This window comes from Colius striatus, chromosome 16 (genome assembly GCF_028858725.1).
Source record: "Colius striatus isolate bColStr4 chromosome 16, bColStr4.1.hap1, whole genome shotgun sequence".
In the NCBI taxonomy this organism is placed as follows: Eukaryota; Metazoa; Chordata; class Aves; order Coliiformes; family Coliidae; genus Colius; species Colius striatus.
In genome coordinates, this window is record NC_084774.1 from 1,269,980 (window position 1) to 1,296,010 (window position 26,031).

Here is a 26,031-nt window from a genome sequence, read left to right on the forward strand (position 1 = left end):
AAAGCCTTTACATCCACTCAGCTTTACCTCCCTCTAGAGTTAAGTCGAAGTTTGCACAGTAGTGTACTGCATGCTCATAAGCTTTTTGTGCAGTACAGACTTGCCTGGTTTTATTGTTACAAATCTAGTGCCAGCATGAGTGGAGGATCAAATGAAATACTGTCCTGAGTAGTTCTTGCAATGTCAAGTAACATTTTAGGCTTAAAACCCACAACTTCATAAACGTGTAATGATCTGTGATTGTTGATGCCCTATGTATTTATTACATCAAGCATCTCATTCAGTGGATTCTGAACCCACTGGAAATGCTTGGATGCTGTCCTTACCTCAAGTAGTTTGACAAGCAAATTAGGTGAGATGTTCTTTGTTTCACAGATGAGATTCTGAAAGGCAGAGTTTTTGAAAATAAAGGAAGAAACGTAGGTTGGGTACTAAAGTGATGGACAGGAACACTTTTGGCGAGCTCAAGAAAAAACAGCCCAAGATTTCAGAAGCAATAAGACCAATTTGACAGGTAACAAATGAGGAAACTAGCCCAATGGTATGAAGTGATCCAAAGCACAGTGTAAAAAGTGTCAGCTTCAAAAGGTGATGGTGACAAACGGTCTTGAAAATAACACAGACAGAAGTGTCAGAGAACACGTGTTCAGTTTACCAGCAGGGGAAGGTGTCATTTGATCTTTGTTAAATATTTCCGTGGGAAATAGAGACCAGAAGTCTCATCAGTTTAACAGGGAGTTATATGTAAAGATCCAATGACTAGAAACTACAGCAAGACCAACTTTAATTGGAGGAAATGTTAAGTGTTGTGTGCACTGTTGGCTTTCTGGGATACTTACCAACTTGGTGCAGAAGATGCCTCAGGATGGCACAGACCTGCAGTTTGTGCTGCTGCCAGCCATTCCTGTCCCAGCAGGAGTTAATTCAAACAAAATTGGTGGTAGTGGTGCAAAAAAGTCTCTTGTGGACTCAGAAGCTTCACATGATGACGTTTTACTGTAAACCTACTGCTGAATGTGGTCATAGCTTGTCCCTTGGGTAACACAGCACAATGAGAAGTGAGAGAGGTTGCTGGCTTGATGCCGAAGGGATGAAGGTTTTCTCTGTGTTGAAAGTTAAAGGAGTCGTTGTTTGAGCTCGGGTCTCTGCTCTTCATGTTGAAATGGCTAATTGAGTGGCAGGTGAGGAGTTCTTTGATTTGGTTATAAACATGGAAGAAATAGCAGGTGCTAGGTCTGTCATTAACATTTCTTCATATTCAGAGAAGACACCTACCAAGCTCCTCTGAAAAGGAAAATACCTGAGGATCAGAAGCTAATGCAGCAAAGCTTCTTGTCCATAGAAACCAGTGTTAGTACCATGTGTTATAAACAAAAACTGTACATATGTGCACGGATGGAAGTTCCCCCCTTGAGCTGCTGGTGCAATGAGTCAGCTTCAGGGGGTCTGTCTGTGAGCATGGGCTCTCCAGAGGCTATCCTGGGAGCTGGGGTGGGGCATCAGCCCCGTTCTTTAAGCTTTGTTTTGAACTGTGTGCGACTGTCTGTATTCTTATTACTCTGAATTGATTCCTTTTGCATGTTGCTGTAAGTTTTTGTGGCTTTATTTCTAAACTTCAGCTAATGTGATCTGAGGTTGGATACAGGGCTGTATCATGACAGTGGGGTAACAGTATAATCATCTGCCTTGTCATCTTTGCAATATTTTTAACCAAATCTTCAGACCCCTTTACTTCTTCCTACTGCAGTTGTTTTTCCATCTTTATGTTAGTTATTAAATAGAAACAAGTTATTAAATAGAAACAAGTTCTGTGATTGTCCTGAATGCTGGTTTTTAGCTTTATGATGAAGAGAGCCTCTCTGTACTTGCTTCCACTAAACCCACAGACTGTGTCACTGTGTCATTCTTTATGAATGCAGCTCTTGAGTGTATTTTGATTTTGGTATTGGCAAACTTTTGTCATTCTGCAGGTGGGATCTGATTGTCTGGCTTTGTTGCAGTCTTCTAATTATAATTGCTTGAAGTAGCATCCCTGTCAGCCAGTCCTAATATGGCTATACCAAAATGTCTTTCTCTTTCTCCTTGGCATTATCTTTGTGAAACACCCCAAAGCAATGGTGTTTTTACTATTTTCTTCTCAAAAATAACTGAATATCCTTTCTTTTAACCAGTCTGATGTGCATATGACTTCTTACTCTTTCCCTGTACATCAGCCTCCACAAGTCCATTATTTGTTTGGTGAATGAGGTTTTTTCTTTTGTCAAGGTTTTGATACACCTCAAACAAAAGAATCACATTTGCCAACAAAGACATGCATAAAATGTCCATCTGTTAATTTTGTCCTTTACCTTGATTGGTTCCTAACTATCATAAACTTACCAAAATCACAGTGATTGGTCAAAAAAAGATATCAGTCCCTTTGTCTTGGTAACAACTAAGGTAACAGCCAAGGTAACCTAACGAATACAATACATATGCCAGGGTCTTGTGGTTAAGGTAACAGCCAAGGTAACCTAACAGATACATTCACCAGGGTCTCCTGGCTAAGCTAACAGGTCCCCATCAGGTGTGGTATGTAACTCTTGCAGTTTGATCCTTATGGGATTCAAATGAATGCTTACTCAATCAATAGGTGTTTGAGTTATTTGCAAGTGCTGAGCTAATTGATTGAACTATTACTAGGTGATTAACAAGTGCTTGACTATTATTGTGGTGATAAGTTGCTAGCTAAAATAATTGTGTATCTGCAACAATAACACAGTACTTGAGTGTGCCTCAGATGCAGCTCTCTAGGATGCTTTCTTTCACTATGATATAACCTTTAAGTGTGCAGCTCAATAACACCATTTTTGTTGCTACATGCTAGAAATTTCCCGAGCATGCTGTCCTATGTTCTTGCCCTAAGATTGTTTGGACACTGCCTTTAACACCTCAATTCAGTGTGTTCCTGCATATGTGCTCTCGTGGAAAGTCTTATTCTTTCTGTGCTCATTCTTGTTTGTAATGTTTCCAGGGCTTTTTGTGGTCCTTGTTGCAGGTACTTCTAATATAATTAATTTTCATTCCTGTGCTGCTTACCTGCAGTTTTGTATCACCGTTACTAGGTCTGGGTCTTAGTTTTAAACATGTCTTATTTCTTAATGCTCCAAGTCTGAAAATACTTGTAAATATGGAAATGACATTTAAGTACTGGCAAAACAAATGGAAGAATTACATTTGGAAGGTGTTTCATAAAATTGATGCCTCTTTTCCACTGTCCTCTTGTGGGTGAGGGATTTTTGGATGCTGTGTATGTATTAGTGATGGATAATTGCCTGGACCTCCTTACATTTGTGTGGTTCTAAAGTTCTGCCTTGCCTGTTATGTTGGGTTACAGATTCTGGAGACAGTAGTCTGATTAACTCTTAGTTCAAAATGTTTCTTTTGTATAACTCTTAGCAAAACCAGAAATTAAAAGCTACTGAAACCAGGAAGAAGAAACAGCAATTTACTGGGTCAGGTTTAGGGACAGCCCTGCACAGCAGTCAAACAGCTGCCTTGAAGTGTTCTTCCCGTTCAGTCTGCAAACTCTCCTTGCTTTTCTTGAGAAACTAACTATAGCTTGTAGGGGAAATCTTGTAACAAAAGCGAGCAGTTTTCCTTTTGCTTAGTTTCATTCTTTCATTGCTGCTTGAAAATGGAAATACATTTCAGGTTTACTTGAAAAATGTGATTCTGACACAGTTTCCATATTTCTTGTAACCAGACTGTGGTGATGGGACAAGGCATCCAGGAAGTGGGTAGCAAAACAGTTAAAAGCAAAGAAACAGGACTGTTTTCCTTGAGAAGTGCTCTCACCAAAGATGCAAAGAATTACAAGCAATTGCGAATACTTGATAGAAGATAATCTACAGAGTTGTGACTAAAATGCACAGGCTCTGTCATTCCTTCTCATTTCTGTAGCAGCACTGTATACAGTGATATCAGCTCTTGAGCCTTGCCCATGGCACCAAAATGTCATTTTCTGACAGTAACTCGTTCACAAAAGCACTGGTATCATGACAACCAATTTTTAAGGGCACAGTGGGGCAGAATTTTCTCTTAAAAGCTATTAATCTTTAAGGCAGGTATAGCATGAACGTTGTGCTTTTAGCATTGCATAGCTCACGTGTTTGAATGCATGCCCATCTCTTAACTTTTTTTGTTTGTTTTAAGTTTAGGAAACCATTTGATAAATATGGCAAATGCATGGGGGAATTTATCTGTTTTGTTCTTACAGTAACAAAACCTTGTAGGAGAACAGATTTTCTTTCATCAAAAAATGCTGCAACTGTTGATCAAGATCACAAGTTTAGATGCAAGTTCTTGGACTGTTCAAAATCCTTTCGCAAAGCCAAGTTATTGCATTATCACATGAAATACTTTCATGGAGTGGAGAAAGCTGCAGAGTCACAGCAGAACCCTGTAAAAAGGCATATTCAAACCAGAGCTTCTTTGACTTCTGAAAAAGCTAATCAAGAAAGGTCAAAAAGAGGACGGACCACAGCTGGGTCATTGTGTAAGTATGTCACTGATCTCTTCCTTTTTTTAAACAGCATCGGTCAGGCCAAGCAGGAAAGAGCAGAAATCTGATTTCTTTTGGGCTGAAGGAGTATCTTTAGGGCTCTATCTTAGCATATTTCTTTGTAGAGAAGAAGCATAACATGTGTGAACATTATGTTTTAGACACATTCCCTCATCTATAAATATAGATCACACTCAGTAATGAACTGATTGTGCAACTTCTTGTTTTCCTGAGTAACAACTTGAGTATTAAAACTTCTGTTCCTTTTTCAGAACTGCAGTTCCCTGAGTTTCTCACTTTTTTTTTTCCTCCCTCTGGCTTGACAAATATCTAAATAATATTGTTCCAAGATTTTTATCATTTTCTGTGTTAAGGAAACAGTCTAGGTAACTCCAGTTCTCTTCTGTATATGACTTGGTCTTTACATTTCATGGTCCGACTTCAAGAGTATGCTTGGGGAGAAATCCAGTACCAGTTTCTGCAGTACATCCCATTCTTATTGCTGGACCTGTGGGGAGGAAATGTCAATTTAACAAATTACAGTCGCTACGGCTGTACTTGAAAAACAGCCTCATACAACTGATAGGTAGGAGAGAGGGACAAAACATTAATGATTAGTGGGAAAAAAAAGCTTAAGTTAAAACTGCTTTGCAGTCTTCAGAACCACTAACTTCTGCTTAATCACCTCACTCGCTGAAGCACTTTCTTCCTATTATCTTGCCAAACATTCCAGTGGCAATGTAGGTCTAGTTCTGAACTGCAGTGTTGATAACCTATCCAGACTTGGTTCTTACGAGCTGACTTGTCTTTGTACTGCAGGGCTATAAAAATTGTCATCTCTTTTGTCTTCTGACTGAGCCTGTTTTATAAAATGCAGCTTTCTCTTTGCTGAGTTCCATGGTGATTTTTTTTTTTCCTTGCATTTGATCTTTCATTAATATTCTGTTGAAGAGTTTAAAAGTCTTGCCCATTGTTTGCTGAGCTACAGTTCTCTACAGCAGAATCTGTCTAGGCTCACTTCACTTCATGTCTACTTTTCCTAATATGCCAGCAGACACTTTTTTTCATTTGAGGTGCTACTGCTTGTTGCTAACAAGATACAGTTATCATACTGCTGCTACACGTAAACTTCGGTATCCTGTAACTTTAAATAATGTAAAGGCATAAGATTTGATAAGGTAAAGGAAAATGCTTTAGAATGTGGCAGCCTGCTTGTATTCTGCTTTGCATGCAGCTCTAATGGAACCAAAGTGCTTCACAAGCCCACTTGAAATGAGTCCTTTGTGAGGAACAGCTGCTCACAACTGCACAGTGATCACAGTAGGCTTCTTGCTTTGTGCTCTTCCATAAACAGACTTCTGTTCTGCTTTTTCTAACTGCATAATTATTTCAGTTTGAGAAGTTGTTTTCTTATGATTGTCTTGAATGAACTCACTGGTGACTCATGACCTTGACTTTTTCAATTTATCCTTTCTCCCAAATGCACACTGCTGATTTGATGTCATCATCTTGACTGCAGTAGCAGGTAATTCACTCTAGTGTTGAGTTGTGACCGTATTTGTTTCTTTAAGTACCCAACCCTTTCATTCCCCATCTGTGGATAGATACTTTTAACCTGGATTGTTCCAGTGATGTGCTTCATAGCATATCCCCACAGATAGCCCTGGGGTTGTGCTGACAGCTGTTGAACAGTGTGTCAAAGTGAGAGGTGGACCATAAAGTTTTCAAGCCAGCTTTGCTGTCGAAGACTGCTGTTGTGGAGCTACAGTAAGGTTTTTCTTGATAAGGAAAAGTCCTGTCATTATATATCAGTTATATCCCGTGTCTGATACAAAGCACCATTTGTTTTTTAACTCTGTTCTCAAATCTTCTAATTTTTGTTGTGTGGGTACCAGACATTCTAAAATGGAGTTAGTGGGGTTTATGAGCTTGTACTGTTGCATTTTGTGTTGTGTTCCTCTGTCTTCTCACAAGCATCTCTTCTCTTAAAGCATCTCTTCTTAATGTCATGTATAGGAAGACAGCCTGCTAAGCAAGACATTCTCTGTGTCTGCAGAACACTTCTATCACCTTTTTAAAAGGCTTTCCAGGATGTGCTGCTTAGTGAGAGCAAAGGCTTTTGAATCCGTAGGTATGACAGATGCTGGGTTTATTCTTTAGTCTTTAGGTTTAGTCTTTACAATCCTTTTGTGAGCAAAAATTCTGTTCAAAGTGAATATATTTAAATCATTTTACCTTTTGGTACAAAAACGTCTTTCTTTTCTTGTACTTAACTACACTAGATAGGTTTTACTGCTTAAGAGAAGGTGGCAATTTCTAACAGATGAGACTTCAGGAATCACAAATCTCTTATTCTGTAAGCTGGGAGATGCTCTTGCTTTAGAAGCTTTATCATGCTGAAGTCCTTATCTCACAAGTTTTGTTTCGAAGTTCTGTGACATGTGAAGTGAAAAGAAATGCTAGGGGTGCACTGCTGGCTGTATTTACAGTGAAAATACTTAATGTTGCTAATAATGTTCAAAACAGCAGCAAAACTTTTTTGTTGTAATGTTTAAGATTGGAATTTCTACACAGAAGACGGATGTAAGTGGTCTTCAGTGATCATGTGGGACACAGGAAGGAACAATTTAAGCACAATTACTTTGCACTAAAGTGGAAGCTGAACTTTCAGTATCTGAAATGTGAATTGTACCACTTGGTGCTGGCTTCAGAACTTGACTGAGCTGGAAATGTTAATTTGGAACTGATTTGGCTCTTCCTTAAGAAAAATCTTACCTTTGCAGTGGCAAATTTGACAGATTCCTCTCAGTTCTGTAGTGGCTGAAGAGCCACTACATTGAAGAAGAGCCACTGCTTTTCATTGAGCAGAGGGGAAGGAACTGCCATTGCCTAGCTTGTATTTTAGGTATTCCTTACTAATCTAAACAGGGTGATGCAGACTTAAAATAGCTACTGGATGCATTCAGTAAGAGGCAATACCATTTATCTTTATTTTATCAGGAAATATTACAAGGTTATTATGATGAAACAAGTCTTCTCCCAGCCCCATGTTTAATACTTGACCTTCATGAGTATTGCTGCGGTTTGGTGTTGACTGAAACAATCATCCTTTTAGAGAATAAGGCAATTGATTTTGGGACCCCTGGAATATAAATGAAGCAGTCATTTCTGCCCTCAGCTCTCTGCATGTGCATCATTGAGCCTCCTGTAGCCCCTCTGTTAAAGAGAAATATTAAGACCTGCACAAATGGGCATGGATGAATAAGCTTAAAGCAGGGATTTTTGAGCATGACCTGAAGATCTCGAAGTCTGTCTTGCAAGAAAGAGTTTTTGAAATGTTTGACCATTGAATTGAGAAATTGCATCAAACATATCACTTGGAAACTGAGTGTGGTTTAGTATGTGGTTAGTTTTTTTGGCAATTAGATAGTGATTGCTGCAATAAAAGAAGGAGTAGAACTGTGTTCATAGGGATTAACCTTAAGGTAGGTTTTTTACTTCATGGTCTCTTCTCTTTCTGTACATCACTTTGATTCACTATTGAAATATGTCATCACATACTGTGGCTTGTGCACTACAACCTCTTACTGTAAACAACTTCCTCTGAAGGTGCAGGTTTTCTCTTTCACATCTGTCTGTCTATCCATGTTATTTTATGAGAAGTGCCTGCAAAAGGTTATTTATTAATAAGGTTTGTGGTTTCCTGACCTAGACCACTCCAAGGGCACGAGGCATGAAATAGCTCAGTTTCCTTCTTTGCACCTGCAACTCATAATTTGAACATCTCGACTTTGAGTCTTTCTGAACTGGTAGCTTTCATGTTTTAGTAATCATGTTTTAGTTTTTCATGTTTTAGAGGTTCAAAAAAATTTAGATTATGCCCTTGTATTGAAGAGTTTTTCTTAAATCTGAAATTCAATTTGTGCCAGTCTTCAGTGCTTACACAGCTGATGCACCCCATGTCAGACCCTGGAGAGGCTTCTGCAGTGAATGGGTGCTGAAGATTTGTCAGGAAAGTCTAACCTTGTTCAACATAAGGAGGGAAGCTGTATGTATGTTCAAGGAAATGCCATCAGTACCTTCTCTAAGGTGGCTAGTGTACTCCTAATGCTCCTCAGAACCACTTACCAGTGCTGACAGACTTCATACTACCCTCAGCACAACTGTCATAATGGCAGAGTCTTGATCACTCGGTACACTTATAGTCCTAGGACACTGTTCAGCTTCCCTGAGGAGTTTTGCTCTTAGAATCATAGAATCACAGAATGGTAGGGTTGGAAGGGACCTGTAGAGATCATCCAGTCCAACCCCCCTGCAGAAGCAGGGTCACCTAGATCAGGTCACATAGGAACATGTCCAGGCAGGTCTTGAAGACCTCCAAGGAAGGAAACTCCACAACCCCTCTGGGCAGCCTGTTCCAATAAGCTAAATATGAGCCAGCAATGTGCCCTCGTGGCCAAGAAGGCCAATGGCAGCCTGGGATGCATCAAGAAGAATGTGGCCAGCAGGTCAAGGGAGGTTCTTCTCCCCTTCTGCTCTGCCCTGGTGGGGCCTCATCTGGAGTCCTGTGTCCAGTTCTGGGCTCCTCAGCTCAAGAGGGACAGGGAACTGCTGGAGAGAGGCCAGTGCAGGGACACCAAGATGATCAAGGGTATAGAACATCATTCATACAAGGAAAGGCTGCGGGAGCTGGGGCTGTTTAGTCTGGAGAAGAGGAGATTGAGGGGTGATCTTATTAACATTTATAAATACCTAAAGGTTGGGTGTCAGGAGGTTGGGACATCCTTTTTTTTTTATAGTAGCTAGCAACAGGACAAGGGGTGATGGGATGAAGCTGCAACAGAAAAAGTTCCACTTAAACATGAGAAAAAACTATTTCACTGTGAGGGTGACGGAGTTTAAACCTGGTTTTGACACTTTAAAAATGCCTTGCAGTATTAGGCTGTGGCTTTGGTATGTGGGTATATAATGGCAGCCTCAGTCTGGCAAGTTGTTCTTTTTGCCATGAGGAGGAACAGAAAGCAACAGACCTGTGATTTGTAGTTCAGAGGCTGTAGAAGGTCTGTCCCTACTGAGGAGTCAATAAAGAAGTACTTAAGGAAAAAACATGCATTTTTTCAGTGTACTGAAATTCTTGTACATGACCTCATTGTTAGCAGATTCTGCCTACTTAAAGTCACAGCATGTTTTGTTAATGCGTCAGTGTCTTAGTGCTGGGAATACATGGAAAGAAAAAAGGGGTCTTGTTTACACTCATGTTTCTGATGAGATCCTGATTGTGCTTGTGGAACAGGTTGGCAAACTTGCTTTGATGATTTAAACATCTAAGGCATCCAGTCGCCAGCTGATGGCTGTTAACATGTCAACCCCTGGCATGTGGCTTACTGGATTTCAGGGTGACCCTTTGGGGCTTCCTGTTTCCTCTGAGGACTGGCTGATGGATGCCTCTTCGCCAGATGGTGTAACATGGCCTACAGACACAGAGTTTCTCAGGTCTGCATTAACACCCTCTGTGTTCTGCAGAATTGCCAGTTGTCTTTGTGGCTTATCTTGGTGCATTTAGTTTGTGGAGAATGGCTGTGTGAAAGCCTTCAGCTGGAAGTCAAGATGATAATGTGGTCTCTCAGTTCTTGAAAATGTCAGTGGGTATTCTCAGCAAATGATCTAACGGCTGTGGATGGTGAATATTGTCTAATTCACAGCATTTGGGAATCCAGTCTCTTTGCTTCCTATGAAGGCTGAACTGCCTTCTGAACAGGGGTCTGGTATCTTTTTCTGTTCCATTGGACAGAAAACTATTGCCTTGTCTGTCACCAAGGCTGGACATGCTAAGAGATTAGTCCTCCTAAGGCTTTGTCTTTCTGTTTTCTGTGTGCTTGAAGTAGTTTCATACCTCAGGTCTTTATTTGTTAGTCTTCAAGATCCTTCACTGCTTCTGCATCAGCTCTTGGAGGAGAATACTTCTCCTAGGCTTAGAGAAGAGGAGCCTGGTAAAACTCACTGGAGAACTTAATTGGCAAATCTCTCCATATCTAGTTTTTTTATGAACGTGTCTCCTCTTCTGGTTAATGATATTTAGTGTTACCTGAGCTAGAAATTAATCTACTCATGTCAGAAGGGTTTTTGTGGTCTGTTTGTAGAGTATTGTGTCATTCTAGTGGTGATTAGTAGTATTCTGGTTCATAGAGGGTATTAAGGGTACTGATAGCTATTTTTATATTGGTTTGATTGGATTTTGGTATTTGATTTGAGTTGGTCATCATCAGGAATGTGTGGAATTTGTAGCTTACATGTAACCTGTGTCCCACCTCAGGATATGCCTGTAGGACAAGTTCAGATGTCTTCATGGGGCCTACCATAGACAGCTTTAGCTTAGTCTCCTATGCACTTGCTGATAGGAGTCTCTAGGAGCATAGTCCTGCTATTCACAGCAGACTCACAGTACAGTCACCTTGCTGTCTGGTAGGCTCAGCAGAGTGCTTACATGGACAAGTGACTTGCAACTGAAATTAGCTGTACCATCAACAAAAGTTGAAGATGTTGATGTAAATATGGTGCATTATGTGCTCTGTTTTCTTGAAACTGCAAATCAAGAGTTCCAGGGAGGTGGCAGAGGAGCAGGAAGCCTTCTGGAGAGGGAAGGTTGCTCAGGGAGTCAGGGTTAGGGTGGAAGCACATGGCATGCTCTCCAAATGGGGCAAATGCAGGGAGCCTGGGCTTGGTGAATGTGCAAGCGTATGCCTGAAGACAAGGTCTTGGTTGTGGTCGTTACGGTGAGTAACTGCTCCTTTGGTGTTAAGTTTGTAAATTGACCTGTCTGAATTAAACTTGAAAATGTTGTACTGAGCGGAAACAAGACACTAGAAGTGTCTTCAGGTTTGGGTCTTCGTGGCACAAACTTTATTGTTTCCCAGAAGTTGAGGATAACTTTCCAGTATTTTGATCTCATCTTCTTCTGAAATGTGATCTCAACTTCTAAAAGACATTTGCACGCTCAAAGATCTCATAGGCCCTCTAAACTTTTCTGTTGGTGGATCAAAAAGTGTTTCAAAATTTAGCAGATTTGTTGGCAACTTTTTTTGTTGTCAATTACTGAAGAAAGATCTGTATGACAGACAGCCCTCCAGCTCCCCCAGGACACCGTTACTGGTGGCTGCAAAATCTTACAGAAGAGTGTTAATCTTTATAACAGAATATACAACATATTCTTGGCACTTGAACTTCAGTCTCACAAAGCTAAAAAACCAATAAATATTATCCAAAATAAGGTTTTATTCCACCAAGAATCTCTGTGCACAGATCTCAGCCCACAAGAAGCCCAGATGCATTATGTCCTTTGAAAGACAGATGGGATTGAGGTGGCCATGGGGTTCTTCAAATGTCAATTCATGAAAGTAGTTGAAGCTGTTGAGAGAGGGGAAAGTTAAGCACCCTAAATGAAGGTTTTGTCGTTTGTGGAGATTTTTGTGTTGTAATTTTGGGGTTTCCTGAGATGGTGTTCCATAAATATTTTAATGCAGAATAGTGGATAATCAGGAAAGCTAAAGAAAGGCTTGTTTACATGGCTTCTCTGTAGTGCTACAGTTTGTATCTCAGAAAGTTTGTTTAGGGCAGTGGTGTTCCCAAACAAGTTAAGAGGCACCTTCATCTGATCTTATTTTTCAGCTACCATATATCATGGAGAAAAGGTGCCTTTTTGGTCTGTCTGATCTGATGGTGTATTATTGAACCTACTAATCATGGAAGTGATCAGATGACAAAATTCTGTTAGCAAGGAGTCATTGAAAAACAGACTTGTATTTAATTCCCCCCACCTCTCAAAAAAACCCTCTCTTTATACTTACTCCTGCAACACCTTACCACGGAGTGTTTTCTGGTTCTGATACTTTTGGATATTTTGGTATCTTACCAAGGAGTATCTGAAGTTCCAATTCCAGAGAGGACCGAGGACAAAGTCATTTGATGACCTTCAAATTTCTGCATCTTGGAATGTCTTTTGACCAAAGAGATGCATTTGCTTCTGAGAGCTCTGGAATGATGTGTCTTAATGTGCCTTGTTATAGCTTCACCTTGAAATGTTGGTCGGGGCAGAGTGCTTCATACCATTTCTTCTCCTTAGTATCCTCTCTTGGACTCTTTTTCCTTCTGTTTTCAGTCATTTTCAGGTTCTGCTTACAATTATTTAGTTAAAGGTGTCCCAAGTGGAAAGTCTAGTTGGCACGTGTGTCTTCAGGCAAGAAGGAACTTGCCTTTTATATCCACTGAACTCTTGAGATGCTTATGAAGTTCTTGATGAAAGTCAGCAAACTGTCACCTTGTCTACTGGGTCTCGTTGATGCCGTGTTCCAAATGGCAATGTACTCATCTGGCTGTCCTACATGCCATACAGCCTTAGCTTGTTAGAAGCTTCACCTTTCTTTTTCCATGTCCAAGAATCTTTGAGTAGGACTTACTAGCTGTAATTAGAAAGATGACAGCTATTTAACTTCAGATGTACATGGAATGTCAGATGAAGCCATATCTGTATGTGGTGACTTTTAGGTAGTGGTTCTGAATTCTTGCATCTCACCCTTGGTTGAAGCACTGTTGTTTCAAAGGTATGTTTTTAAAAACTGCCCTTCCTTAGATGTGCAGAGCTGTGTTGCCTCATTACAAAGCACACTTCTGAGAACAGCCTGTGGTTCCTCTAAATCAACAGGGCCACTTTGCTTTTCTCCTAGAGAAACTAACAATGAAAATTAACCGACCAATAACCCAGCCAAACTGCACTGTTCCTCTTTAATTTTTCTTCAAAGATGCTGTATTTCTGGGAGAAGAGAGTTTTGGGGTGTGCATTTGTATCCACCGTTTCTTTTGGAAAAAAAACCAACCAACCCATCAAAAGCATTACACATTTTAGCTTTTAAACCTCCGTCTGTTTAAAGCTTTCCCATGGCCAAGTCTCTAGGATTGTGAGTCGAGCAGCGTGTCTGATCAGAAATGCTCCACATGGACTACCAGAACGTAATCTTGTGAAAGTATTTAAAGCTTGGACTTCATCTGTATTCTCTTTGTAGGTGCTCCTCTACACATAGCCCTAAGGAGTACCCCATATAGAGGTGAAAAAATAGAAAAGAGAAGAACTTCAACTTCTGTAAGTGCATTAAATAGTCACCGCCATTCTGTTAGAGAACAAACCAGGAACCGCATAGTGAGATCACTGCGGAAGCCTCAAGAAAGAGTTGGAAATGGTACGCCTCTCTACCTTAATGGGAGAAAGTTCAACTTGGAAAGTCTTGGGAAAGTTGTAAACATTTTAAGGAACTGATAATACTGATAGAAAGTGTTCTGCAGGCCTCCTTCTACAGAGTTTTCTTTATTATAAGTGTACAGTGTAAAATGTAAGTGGTGTTTTTTCACTGTTTCTTTACAGTAGTTTCAAATGAAGTGTCAGTATAGGGAATTTTCTAAGTTTTCTTGAGATGTGCATTGGAGTTTTGTTTTCTTCACAGAAGCCCAGAAGATAGCTGTACACAGCAAGTTGAAAATGGACTTTCTTCTGATTTTTGAATGGCACACTGGCAAGCTAAAGGGGGAGAAAGGGTGGAATAAAGGGGTGATTTTTTTCGGGGGGTTATATTTCTATGGTGGATGTGTTGCCAGTAGCATAGTATGTGCTCTCAGGTATCTTAAAACAGACTATCTGACCATGCAAGTTTCAGTTTCCAAATGAAAAGATGCAAGGTTTTCCTACCTATGTTTCCTACTCCCTCTTTACCCTCTGGAAGAATAAAATGGCAGAACTTAGTTGCATCCCTGTGAACAGGGAGAAGGAAATGGTACCCAAAGGATCCTGACCTGTGGAGGAGATGAGGACAAAGGAAGGTACCCACCATATCAATTGGTAACGGAGGGGGATGGAAGTTTGTGGTGTTGGCAGGTTGCCCTCAGTGCCAGCTGTTCTGTGGCTGCTGCCAATGCATAACTGTAGCAGCCATTGCTAATGACATGCTGAAAGGAACTTCAGTGACAAAGCAGCAGAAGATGTTCAAAGACTTAAGAGGATGGGAAGATACAGAGCTGAATGTGGTTATGTCTCCTGCATGCTCATTAAAGCTGGTAAAACATGACTGCGATTTCAGGTTGCTCAGAGTGAGCTATTTGTACCATAAATACACAGTTTCAGGTTGTGAGTTATGGAATTGACTGTTAGCATGGACAAAATTCTATGATTCTATGAAAAGAGGTTAACATAACACACTGGTATTGCTCATCGGCTTTGTGAGTGGTCACAGGCCAGCTGGGGTTCTGTAATGTTTTGTGCAGCACATTTCTTACAGTGTTGGTGTGGTTTTTAGGTGCTTGATTCTGATAGCAGTAATCTACAGTAGGTTTCTAAATGGGATGCTGCATGGCTTAATGAGGTAAGCCCTGAGAGCAGAGCCCTTTTCAGATGCAAGGCTCTCTTCCATAATAGATTTTATGATTGTACCTACAGTCTTGGCCGAGTCAGAATAATTTACTTACTGATCTGGGTAAGTATCTAGAAATTCTGCTGCAGAGACTCAAATCTGAAAGATGGGAGTTGTAAGCAAACACTAGGATATGGAAAGCAGATGTTTGTTGCCACTACCGGCAACATCAGGCCGTTTGCACGGACCACTCAGCCCACCCCGGCTGAGGGGACAAGATCACTGTATACTCAGTATGGATGATGCTTTATTCCAGCTTATTGCTTGCACCATGCGCTTTTATCTGTTAACACAAGCACCTCCTTTCACTCCACCCTGTGCCCACCTCTTCTGTACTCTCCGCTCTCGTGTTACAGCCCAAGATCTTCTGGGTGCCTACAACAGACATTGGTGCACATTTCCTTGCAGCAGGGTTATACTTCATGATACAAGTGCTCTGGAAGCATGTTTTGAGGATGGACTCGATTATATCACCCAATCATTCAAAAATTATGGTGTTTTCTTATCCCCATAAAAAAGAGGATGGGGAAGTGATGGTGAGAGAATGGCCCTTAAAGCAAACAGAACTGGTGGTTACTCGATTTTCAATGAAAACAAAACACTTTACTGAGGAACTGTACTAGAGTGTGGGATGTGGTGGTTTTGTTCTTGTCAGACTCCTGTCACAATGCTACTGAAATATTCAGCTATAACGATTTAGGGAATGGTTATAGCAAATCCCCCAGTATTTTTCTTTTTAATTACTCTCTGAAGCGTGTAAGTACTAAGTGGGCATTGGTGTTCTGTTGATTTCTCACACATGTTACTGTAATTTTGTTATGAGACAATCATATTAGGACTTAAGCCAGACCATTCCAATTATGATAGCTGGGAATTCTTACAAATTCTGAAGTTTTTGTATTGTTTTTTGCAGTTAACTGGCCCAAATTGTCCAAAGAAACTGTGGAGAACTTTAAGAAAATTAATAAGTAGAATAACTGTGTCTGTGTCTTAATTTTTAAGTGTGAATGTTGTCTAATTTCAGCTGTTAAAGAGCATGAGAAGAACAAAGAAAGAAAATCCAAAGACTATGGAAGATCCAAGTCAAAGAAAAAGAAAAAAAAGAAAAAGAGGACGAAGCCTGGTAAAGTTCTTTTTTTCTTCTGTAGAGGAAAATGGATTCATTATTTTGCCTTGCCTGTTACCCAGTTCCAGCCATTGCAGATAAGACTACTTCCTTCATGAAGCTCTTAATTCTGATTTTATTAAGTGGTTTACCTTGCTAATAACAATTTACTATTATTTATTTCCTGTTTGAGGGGCATCATTAATGCTGCATGGTGGCTTCATGGTAGTGCTTGTAATGGCACAGAATAAACCTTAACTCCAAAATTACGTGTCAGCCTGTCTGGCTTTTCATTAACAAGTGTACTTGAATGCAAGTGTTACCCAGTTGAAGTGGATCCAGATCCCTTTGACTTGGTACCAAGTACCCCATGTACCAGATGTTCAGTTTATGTGAGTTTGCTGTGGGACTCCTGTATGAATGAAGTTTGGGGCCTCTTTTTCTGCCATTAACTTTGTTATTTCTTACGTCTTCACTTAGCAGAGGATTTTGGAGGCTGTGACAATGAGCTTTATTAAACCTGGCATTAAATTATTATTTAATGATATTTCATAACCTTTATTTATTTAATAAAGTTTATTAAACCTTTATTAAATCCTCTTCTCCTGGAGAGGTGAAAAAAAGCTTGATTTAAGGTCTGTTCTCATGTCCCGTCTCTCTTGTGTCTCATAATGTGCCGTTCCACCTCCATGAATAGAGCTGTAGTAGGAACATGTCTTCTCTATCAATTTCATCTACAGAGGCTTGGAAATGCTTGCATCAGACTATTTCACACTTTGTACTTCCAGTGTTGCCCCAGGTGTTACTGGTGATTAGGTTCTCCACTTCTGAAAATCACAATGGATTCAGAAAGATTTCCCTGGAGATATGTTTACAGCTCAAGGGTGGCAACTTTCTTTGCCATTGATGAATGTCAAGGATCATTAGTGCAGCACATCTCAATCTGACATGCACAACTTGTCGAAGCCGAAGTCCTGATGGAGGAGCTTGAGATGGGAAGGAAAATACCCTCCCTTTGCTTTGGTGCCATGAAGAAATAGGGCAAGCTGTCTTGAGAGAATAGAGGGGAAGAAAGAACCACAGGATGACAGACTCAGAATTGCACTGAAACAAATCATCTTAGTGAGTTTATGATTATATGGTGCCCTCAAATATAATGATAGGATGCAAAGTATAATTTGTAAACTTATGCACAAACCCCTTGTCCGTCTCCCCTTGAGTTTTAAACTGTGCTTGCTTTTTTTTTGCTGTTGCCCTTGTGGTCCTTCAGTCTAGGAATTCTGAAGGTTTTCTGAAGGTCACTGGTTGGAGGATACTGCCTGTAAGTGCGACCAGCCAGGCTCAATTTCCAAACAGTTCAGGATGTGACAAATGGAGACTTCACAGAGGAACTTTCTAGATGTTTTCTCCACACATTCCTAATTGGGGCTTTCCCATCTGTGGATCCTGTTCCATACATACACTAAGAAAACAGGAGAAAAGATGCTTTCTGTCCCCTTTGTGAGATTAGGGAATGTGAATAATGTGGGATGTGAGGGAAAGTTCTTCAGCTAACAGTGCCTGTGTAGAAGTGCCAGGAACGCCAAAGCATTTGTAGATATGCTCACCCTGAAGAACAGTTGGATTTAAGTAAACAGTCTTGTCAGTCTCGCTCATGTCAGCAGTGAAGGATGACTGAGCTGCATAAGATTTTTCTGGTTCAGGTAATAACTTTCTTGCACATCTTTCAGCAGCATAGTGAAGTCCTGGAGTCGTAGCATATTGAAGTGGAAATTGTCTCAGTGAATTATCAGGCCTGCTATGGACATGCATGGTGCTATTTTTTTCTTCTGACAACTTTCTCTGACCACAGATTTCTCATGATCACACTTGTTAACGATTTTACAGAATACTCTGGCAGTGAAGAGAACACAGACATTTCACAGGAGCTTTCTCCTGAAAAATCAGTTGTCACAAAATGCATTTCTTCAAATAAATCATCTGCTCACCCAAGCACACTGCTACACTGCTCTGATTCTGGACTATACAGAGGAAAATCAAAAACAAATGGTAAGATGACTCTCCTCTGTGCTTTGCTGGTTCAGTGTTTCGTTACCAGTAAATGTGAGCTGCACTAATATACACAAAAGATGATACTCATGATGTAAATTTGCCTGTTCTTATGCAGGACTTTTGTGTGTTTCCTTTTCCCTGCCTGAAGAAGTTGAACCCAGTTCATTTGCCAGAGCTTGATGTTGCTGCATTTTGCTTTGACTTTTACCTTCACAGAAGCTTTAAGAGTGTTGCCCTTGTTTTAGAACTCAAACTAATTTTGCACCCTCTTGCAGCACCTTATCAACTCTATAATAACAATATTCAGATTTCAGTAATTAATTTTTTCTCATTTCCAAAAATTTCTACAAAGTAGTAACTCGTTCGGAGCTCAAAATAGATGCTCTGCAAGTTGAGGCAGTTAAGTCTGCTGTCTTTGAGACCACTGCGTGTGGTTCTGTACAGTTGCATAAATACAGTATGGAACCTGGTTACAATGACTTGGAGCTTCATAATGATCAGAAGCTCTTGAGTAGCTATTTATCTGTGTCTTCATAGTATTTCACAGACAGAGCTCATCAAAATGTGGTTACTGTGTTCCACTTCCATGATTTTTAATGTCCTGGTCCATCTTGCTCTTTAATGTCTCAAGTCAGTGCGATAAAAAAGACAAATGTTTTGCTCTGTTATTCTTGAAGCTCACAAACGTGAAGGACATGGGAAATGTAGGACAACTTGCTTCTGTACTGCAGCCTTAAATTCCTTATTGTACAGATTCACTTGGTGACAGTCGGTTTTCACAATTGTTTTATTATTTGCTACTAGGCAAAATGCAAACATTTACTTCAGTGAGTTCTGTTATATAGGGAAGAGAGGAAACATCTAAAACTACTGAAGCAAAGATGATAATGTTTCAAAACACATTCTGCACATCGGATGAGTTGCGTTTTTGGAGCATATTGACCACAGAATGTAGTTGCAGCTTTATAACTTGGCCATCGGTTGCTCAGACCTCTTTTTGTCGGTTCATAGACATTGAAAGTGGTGAAAAGTATTGGAAATGGTCTTATTTCATCCTTTCCACATTTGCTTTGCTGCTTTTTGCATCTGCAGAACTGTGGTGGTTTAGCCCGATGTCCACCCAGTCATAACATCACTGCCCTTCCTGAACTGGACAGGAGAGAGAGAGAGAAATAAAACAAATGGCTTGTGAGTTAAGGTCGGAGAGATCACTCAGCAATGAGTGTCATGGGCAGAACAGACTCAACCTGGTGAGATAAAGATTTGATTTGTTAAAGGGACAATAAGAGCAGGGAGATGAGAAAGAAAACCATCTTAAAAACACCTCCCCCTATCCCTCCCTCTGCCCAGGACTCTCCTTCCTCCCCCCCCCCCCCACCCAGTGCAGGGGATGGGGGTTGTGGTCAGTTCATCACAGATGGACTTTGCCACTGCTGCTTCTCAGGGGGAGGCCTCTTCATGCTTCCCTCTGCTGCACTGTGGGGTCCCTCCCATGGGAGACAGTCCCTCACCAACTGCTCCAGCGTGGCTCCATCCCACAGGCTGCAGCTCCTCACCAACTGCTCCAGCCTGGGGCCTGCCATGGGGCAGCTCCTCACACCCTGCCCCAGCGTGGGTCACCCACAGGAGAACAGTCCCTCAGGGACAGGCTGCTCCAGCCTGGGGCCCTCACAGGGTCACAAGCCGTGACAGCAAAGCTGCTCTGGCCTGGGCTCCTCTCTCCCCACGGGCTCCCAGGTGCTGCCAGGAGCTGGCTCCAGGATGAGCTCCCCACGCAGTCACAGCCTCCCTCAGGCACCCACCCGCTGCGGCCTGGGCTCCTGCACGGGCTGCCCGTGGGTCTGTGCTTCCCTCTGCTCCATGGGCTGCAGGGGCACAGCTGCCTCACCATGGGCCTCACCACAGGGCACAGGGCAGCCTTTTTAGTGCCTAAGCACCCTCCTTCCCACTGGCCTTGGTGTCTGCACAGATGTTTTCCCATTCTCCCTCCCTGTTGCTGCTGCGGTTCAGCAACTGCCCAACAGCTTCTTCTCCTTCTCAAACATGTTAATCACAGAGCTGTTACCTCCAGCACTCACTGGCCAGGCCTGGGTCAGGTGCAGGGTCCAGCTTAGAACTGACTGGCCCCAACCCTGTGAGCTACAGGGGAAGCTTCTGCCAGCTCTTTGGTTTGTTTTTAAAGAAGCCACCCCTGTTGCCCCTCTGCTACCAAAACCCTAGCCCAGGCCAAAGCACTGCAAGAACTCATACTGACAGCAAAAGCAGTGCCTTGGTAAACAGGATCTGGTGTTAGTAAATTCCTGTGTGGAATGAAGGGAGGATGTGCTTAACCTGTTGCTTCCAGTGCACTTGGGCAAGGTGTCCTGTCTCAGATGGAATGAAACTTTGAAGAGGAAGCAATGCACTGGGTTCAGCCCCTTACATTTGAGAACAGATGCTCCTCTAAAAGGTCTTAGTTTATACCACACACTAGTGGTTCTGTTTCTACAGTATTGTTTTAGGGGCTAAGTGAGCAAGATAGTAATGTCTGATATAGATGACAAGAGTGACTCAAACTTTTACCTTCCACTCTCAGCTCATTAGAATACTCCCTGAATATTTCCATGTCTTCTCTCTCTAATCCTCCCTTTCTATCTCCAAGGAAGGTGTAGACATTGCATTAATATTACTGAGGTTAGCATCTCAATTTAAGGTGTTCAGTAAAGATTTCCTTGGCAGTTTTATGCAATCCACAGGGATGCATTAATGCAGCGTGACAGCTTTTTTAAACAATACCTTGGGCACTACACTGGGCCTGAATTGATAAATGTGTCCTCAAGGGGAGACTAAATTAAAAGAATTATTGTTGAAGCAGGATTAAATTCTATGTTGGACTCTGAATGTTTCTGTAATGGGGACAGTATTTTTTGAGATGGAACAGTTCCTCAGACAGAACCCTCAACTTAAAGTACCATGTCACAATGTTACACGGATTGCAGAAACTGGTATAAGTCCTGCGTGAGTTTATGTGTCAGGTTTTGTTCATTATAGTTCTCTAAAGAGACTTTGTGCCTTTAGTTTGCGCCACTGTATGTTGAAAGTACAGTTTTAATGCCAGAAGCTGTTAAATTGGAATATTTTGAAGCAGAATGTAGAACTTCATTATGTAGTAACCTTCAATAACCTTCCTGTTCATTGAGCTGCGTGTTGAAGGTTACTACATAGTGTAGCAACATTGTGGTGGTCCTTAAATGACATGGTGAACTAATGCTTTTAGAGCCTCTGCATACTGGGATTAAATCTTGAGAGTTATTTGACATTTTTGTAATGACTCGGGATTTTATCTAACTACTTTTTTGTACAGAGGATGACACCCTGAGTGAGTCATCCATGGAGAGCTTGCTTTGGAGTGATGATGACTGCAGTCCGGATGTTGATGTAATCATGAACCCTGATGAAGAAGGTGAAGAAAGTGATTTGGAGATTGTTCGGTGTGTTTGTGAAGTAAAAGAAGAAAATGACTTCATGATTCAGGTATGAAGTGGAGGGTGAATGCACATTTCAGTGAACACAGTGGAAAGTGTCTGTGGAAAAGCTGTTGTAGAAATATGCATAGGGACATTCTGTACATGAAAAAGAAACTGTTGTTCTCTGCAAGCATTCATTTTTTAAAGGTGACCTGTTAGGGTAAGCAGCTGTTGTGGTAGGTAGAAAGCTTTGCTTTTTAATTATCTTTTTTTTTAATTGGAAGGAAAATGAGGGCAGAGATGCAGCTGTACAGGCTGTTGACGATTGGCTTGCCACTTGTGGATTTACATCTTTCTGAAAATCAGAGCACTTCCTGGGTTTAGAAGGAACATATTTAAAATCAGTGGCTTTATATCTGGCTTTGTTGCTTGCCCTTAGTTCTCAGCATGTTCAGAACATTGCCATGAGGTGGTGTGCACCTCTCTGCCTGGCAAGAAGCTTGACTTGAATGTACAATCATACCTTTGTAGACAGGACAAGCAAATGAACAAATAATTACTTGAGTCTTTTCTGTTGAAGCAACTCTACCTTCACCCATTCTGCAGCTTCTTCTGTGGTTTGTCATCTGCATAAGGCCATCTGTCCATTTTCCATATAGGAACTCTTTTTAAACCAACTGTACAGAAAACTCTTTCCAGCCAGAGCAGTGTCTGTTACGTCTCTCCTGCTTACATCTGTTGATGTTGCCTCTTTGGAAGTGCCCTGGCTATTTACTTTTACAGAGATGTTAGTTAGTCCTCAGGAAGCCATTCCCCACATAGCTGTTCTGAGGCATTCCACCCAGTTCCTATTCATTTCAAAAACTTCTTCAGCATTTTGTACTCCCAGTTGATTTTACCACTGCTTATGTGAGCCGCCTGCTCCTCTTTGGTCATTCTCCCTAAGTCACAGAGGCAGCATGTGCAGTGGCTTAAGTGTGTGACACTCCTGAAGTAAGATCACGAGATTTTCATAGTTGCCCTGCTGAAGAATGAGATTTGAGTTTGGATTTTTTTTCCCCCCTTATTTTCTGTGGGAGGCTCCCACTCTTCCTGTGTAGCTGACTTTTTGCTTGTTGTGAGACCTCAGTTCAAAGTGACAGGAGCAGAGCTTGGCTGCTGTGCTCGTTGGAAATTTTGAAGTAATTCCTGCATTCTTTTGAGAAGATGGTTTTATTTGCAAAACAATATGGAGTGACACTGACTTCAGAAATACTTCTCTGGCACATGAAGCTCACCCCCATCTGCAGCATTTGAATTCACTTTTCCAGGAATTATGTTGCTAATTTTTGAGAGATTGGAATCCAACTTCATGGGGCTGCTTACTGTGATAGTTCCCAGATGAACTGTGTTTCTTTTTCACTTTTGCAATTAAATGTTACCTACCTCACAGCTGCTACTGATTTTTTTGGTGACATTGCTGGAACAGGGGCAAAAACCTGTTTAGGAGAAAGAGGCTGCACTGTTCACATTGTAGTCTGGAGAATCCTTATCTGCTGCCAATGACAGTAGAAATGCCTTTTTGGCTCTGAACATCAACAACCTAATTTTTAAAAGTTTCAGTAGGGCTGGCTGATGCAGCTCAGTGTGATTTTTGTCCTTAACAGTCAAGTTTAACAGTTAACATCACTCACTGAGTAGTTTTGTTTGGCTTTCCATGCTGTTTTATGGACATTTGCTCTGGAAGGCAGGACATTTTAATGTTCCACTTAAATATAAGAAAAAACTGTTTCAGTGTTCAGGTGAGGGAGCCCTGGCACAGGCTGCCCAGAGAGGTTGTGGAGGCTCCTTCCTTGGAGGGCTTCAAGACCCACCTGGACATGTTCCTGTGTGACCTGATCTAGGTGGGAGCTGCTTCTGCAGGGGCGTTGGACTGGATGATCTCTAAAGGTCCCTTCCAACCCCCACCATGCTGTGATTCTATGATTTTTTTTCTTCTTAGTGCTCAGTTCATTTTGATGCACATCTTTGTATTGGTGTTGGATCCTGACAATACAGAGCTAAAGAAACCTTGTGCTTTGGTAGGAAGGAGTGCAGTGATGGGCACTCAAAATTCAATACATAGCACCTGAGTCTGGAAGAGGAAATGGAGTCTGTCAGTTGGGAATAAAGGTGGCTGGCTGCCCTAAGGAGATGGCTCAATGGTAATTTCCTGGCAAAAGCAGGCTCAACACTAGTCTGTGAGTGCAGAACGCAGGCAGCTGTCAGCTAGCTCAGGACGTGGTATAGTCTATGGATAGCTTTCATGTCATGTTTTGTGGACTGCTTCTGAGATTGCTTTTCTAGGTTAAACTAGTTTTAAGATTTTTTTGTGTGTACTGCCAAGTTTTACAAACTTCAGCTGTGTTACAAAAGAATTGTCTGGGAGAGCAGGTTACTCTCCCTGGAAAAGACATGCAGCTTGGTAATGTGTTGAGTACCTGCATTCATTATGGGGAGTGAAGCAATAGGAACTGGGGAGCAGGGAACTGGTAACAAGATTTTAGGGAGAGTGAGTTAGACAGATGGTTTTCTTAAGGTATCAAATGCTGTACTCTCCACACCTTTCTCTCAGCCTGTAGCTCTTGGTAAAATGTTATGAACAGTCTGGTCTTCTGTTGTTGGTGTGGAAATGCCTGAGTTGGCTCTGCAAATACAGAACCTGAATACAAAGATGCTGTGTTATACAGCTGAGGAATGATGACATGGGGAACCCATTTCCAGCTTTTCAGGAATGTAGTGCAGAGATTGACACTTCCCTTTAACTTCACAGAGTGAGTGTCCAGTGTAGTTGTGATAACTTTACAAGAAGAGAAGATTTCTTTCCTATTTCCTACTGAGACTTTGACACTTGGAAGCTCAGATTTGGAAGTATCTGCTCTAAAGAGCTTAGTGTAGACTTTTCCTCTCATCCTGAAGATGTCACTTTGCTCAGTACATGGGGTTGTAGAAGAATATTGTCATTCTCTGACAAGATCTGACTGAAATATGCTGTCACATGGGATGCTTCCTGAGCGTGTGTCTGTGCCAATCTGCCTCGACTTGATACCAAAATTAGGAGCTGTGGCAGTTTCTCTGTGCACAGGACCAGAGGCTCATTCCTCTGAGGCTACGGGTACGCTGTTCTCTTGTAAGAGGGAGAATGATAAGTCATTTTCTCTTTGAACTGCACTGATTCCCATGAGTGTGCCCAATTTAGAAATAGTGAGGGTAAAATGATAATTCAAAACACAAGCAGCACCTTTATTTTTCCTGAAACCATGACAATTTCGTGAAGCTCTTAACTCCATTGAACCAAGAGCTTGTTCCATTTAGGTCTCTAATAGTAAAAACCCCCAAAAAAACAGCTTACAGATTTTGCAAAAGCTCTGTCTTGTACTTGTCTCAGATTAATTGTCTCAAGCAACCTGGACATAACAAATGCAATTCATTACACTGGGATACAGAAACACAGCTTTGAATTTCATCTCAAGTACCTGGCTCAGTTCGTGGAAATTAAAACTGGAAAGAAGTATAAAAACTATAATATCATTGGTCAGTGCTGTTTTATTCCAGTCTCTAGAACTTTGCAAGGAAGTTAATAGGTCTCATTTGTGGAGCCTGCATAAAGCAGTAGCATAGCAGTGCCATGTGTTAGCTCTGAAGGTGCAGCATTCCCTTTTTAGGGTAAGGCTTGGGCCCAGAAAAGTCCAGTCAAAATGTCATTGTCCTTTCCTTTGGTGTTTATACCTGAGCACTGGTGAATTTATGCATGATGGTGAGAATTCAGGGGCTGTGTTTGGTGCCCTTAGAGGTGATGGATGTAAATTGGCTTGAGGATATTTTTGTTCTGTTAGATGAAAAGCAGCTTTAGATACATGTCTGTTCAGTTTGGTTCTTTCTTTTGCAATTGGTCTTTGATTTAAATGTTACTGCACAGCTCTGCATGTTTTTCCTCTATAAAATCTCCTGCTTGGCTTGCTTTGGATCTCCTTCCTACTGCCTGGGTAGGAGGTAGCTTCAGCGTAGCATGAAGAGAATAGCCTGGCCAGCCAAGCTGTGAAGTAAAACATGCAGATAAAAGGAAGGACCTGTAGCCTGATGCAGTGGATATTTAAGTATCAGTTGAGTAAAATAAAACAAGTTGAGATGCTTGCTTAGAGTTCTAAGCAAATTTGCCTGGAAAATCACTGAGAGTAGCTCTGTGCCATATGGCGTGGTTTATAGGATGCAAGTGTAACTAAGTCCAGGAACTCCCTTCTTATTTTTAGTACACAGTCTGTTTTTCTTGATCCTGTTTTCCTTGTTTTAGGACACCTTTTTCAGGCTCCCATAGATCATCTTTGTGAAAGGAGGATGATCTCAGCCTTTTTTGTCTCTTGATTGCTTTAGGGCTGAAGGCAAAGCATCGTTAGTCTCATTTTGCAGAAACCTATT

The 26,031-nt window shown here is 41.3% G+C and overlaps 1 protein-coding gene across 8 annotated transcripts in view; it reads left to right on the forward strand.

The window, feature by feature from the left end:
* PHF20 (PHD finger protein 20) overlaps positions 1 to 26,031 on the forward strand; it is a 70,279-nt gene that overhangs the window by 31,028 nt on the left and 13,220 nt on the right. For 5 of the 8 annotated variants that reach the window (XM_062009489.1, XM_062009491.1, XM_062009488.1 and 2 more), the window contains 5 exons: positions 4,259 to 4,537; positions 13,600 to 13,773; positions 16,019 to 16,117; positions 17,987 to 18,148; positions 21,495 to 21,664. In XM_062009489.1, coding sequence (XP_061865473.1) covers positions 4,259 to 4,537; positions 13,600 to 13,773; positions 16,019 to 16,117; positions 17,987 to 18,148; positions 21,495 to 21,664 — 884 coding nt within the window. The remainder of the gene's footprint in view (positions 1 to 4,258; positions 4,538 to 13,599; positions 13,774 to 16,018; positions 16,118 to 17,986; positions 18,149 to 21,494; positions 21,665 to 26,031) is intronic. The other 3 variants (XM_062009492.1, XM_062009493.1, XM_062009496.1) reach the window with 3 other exon arrangements.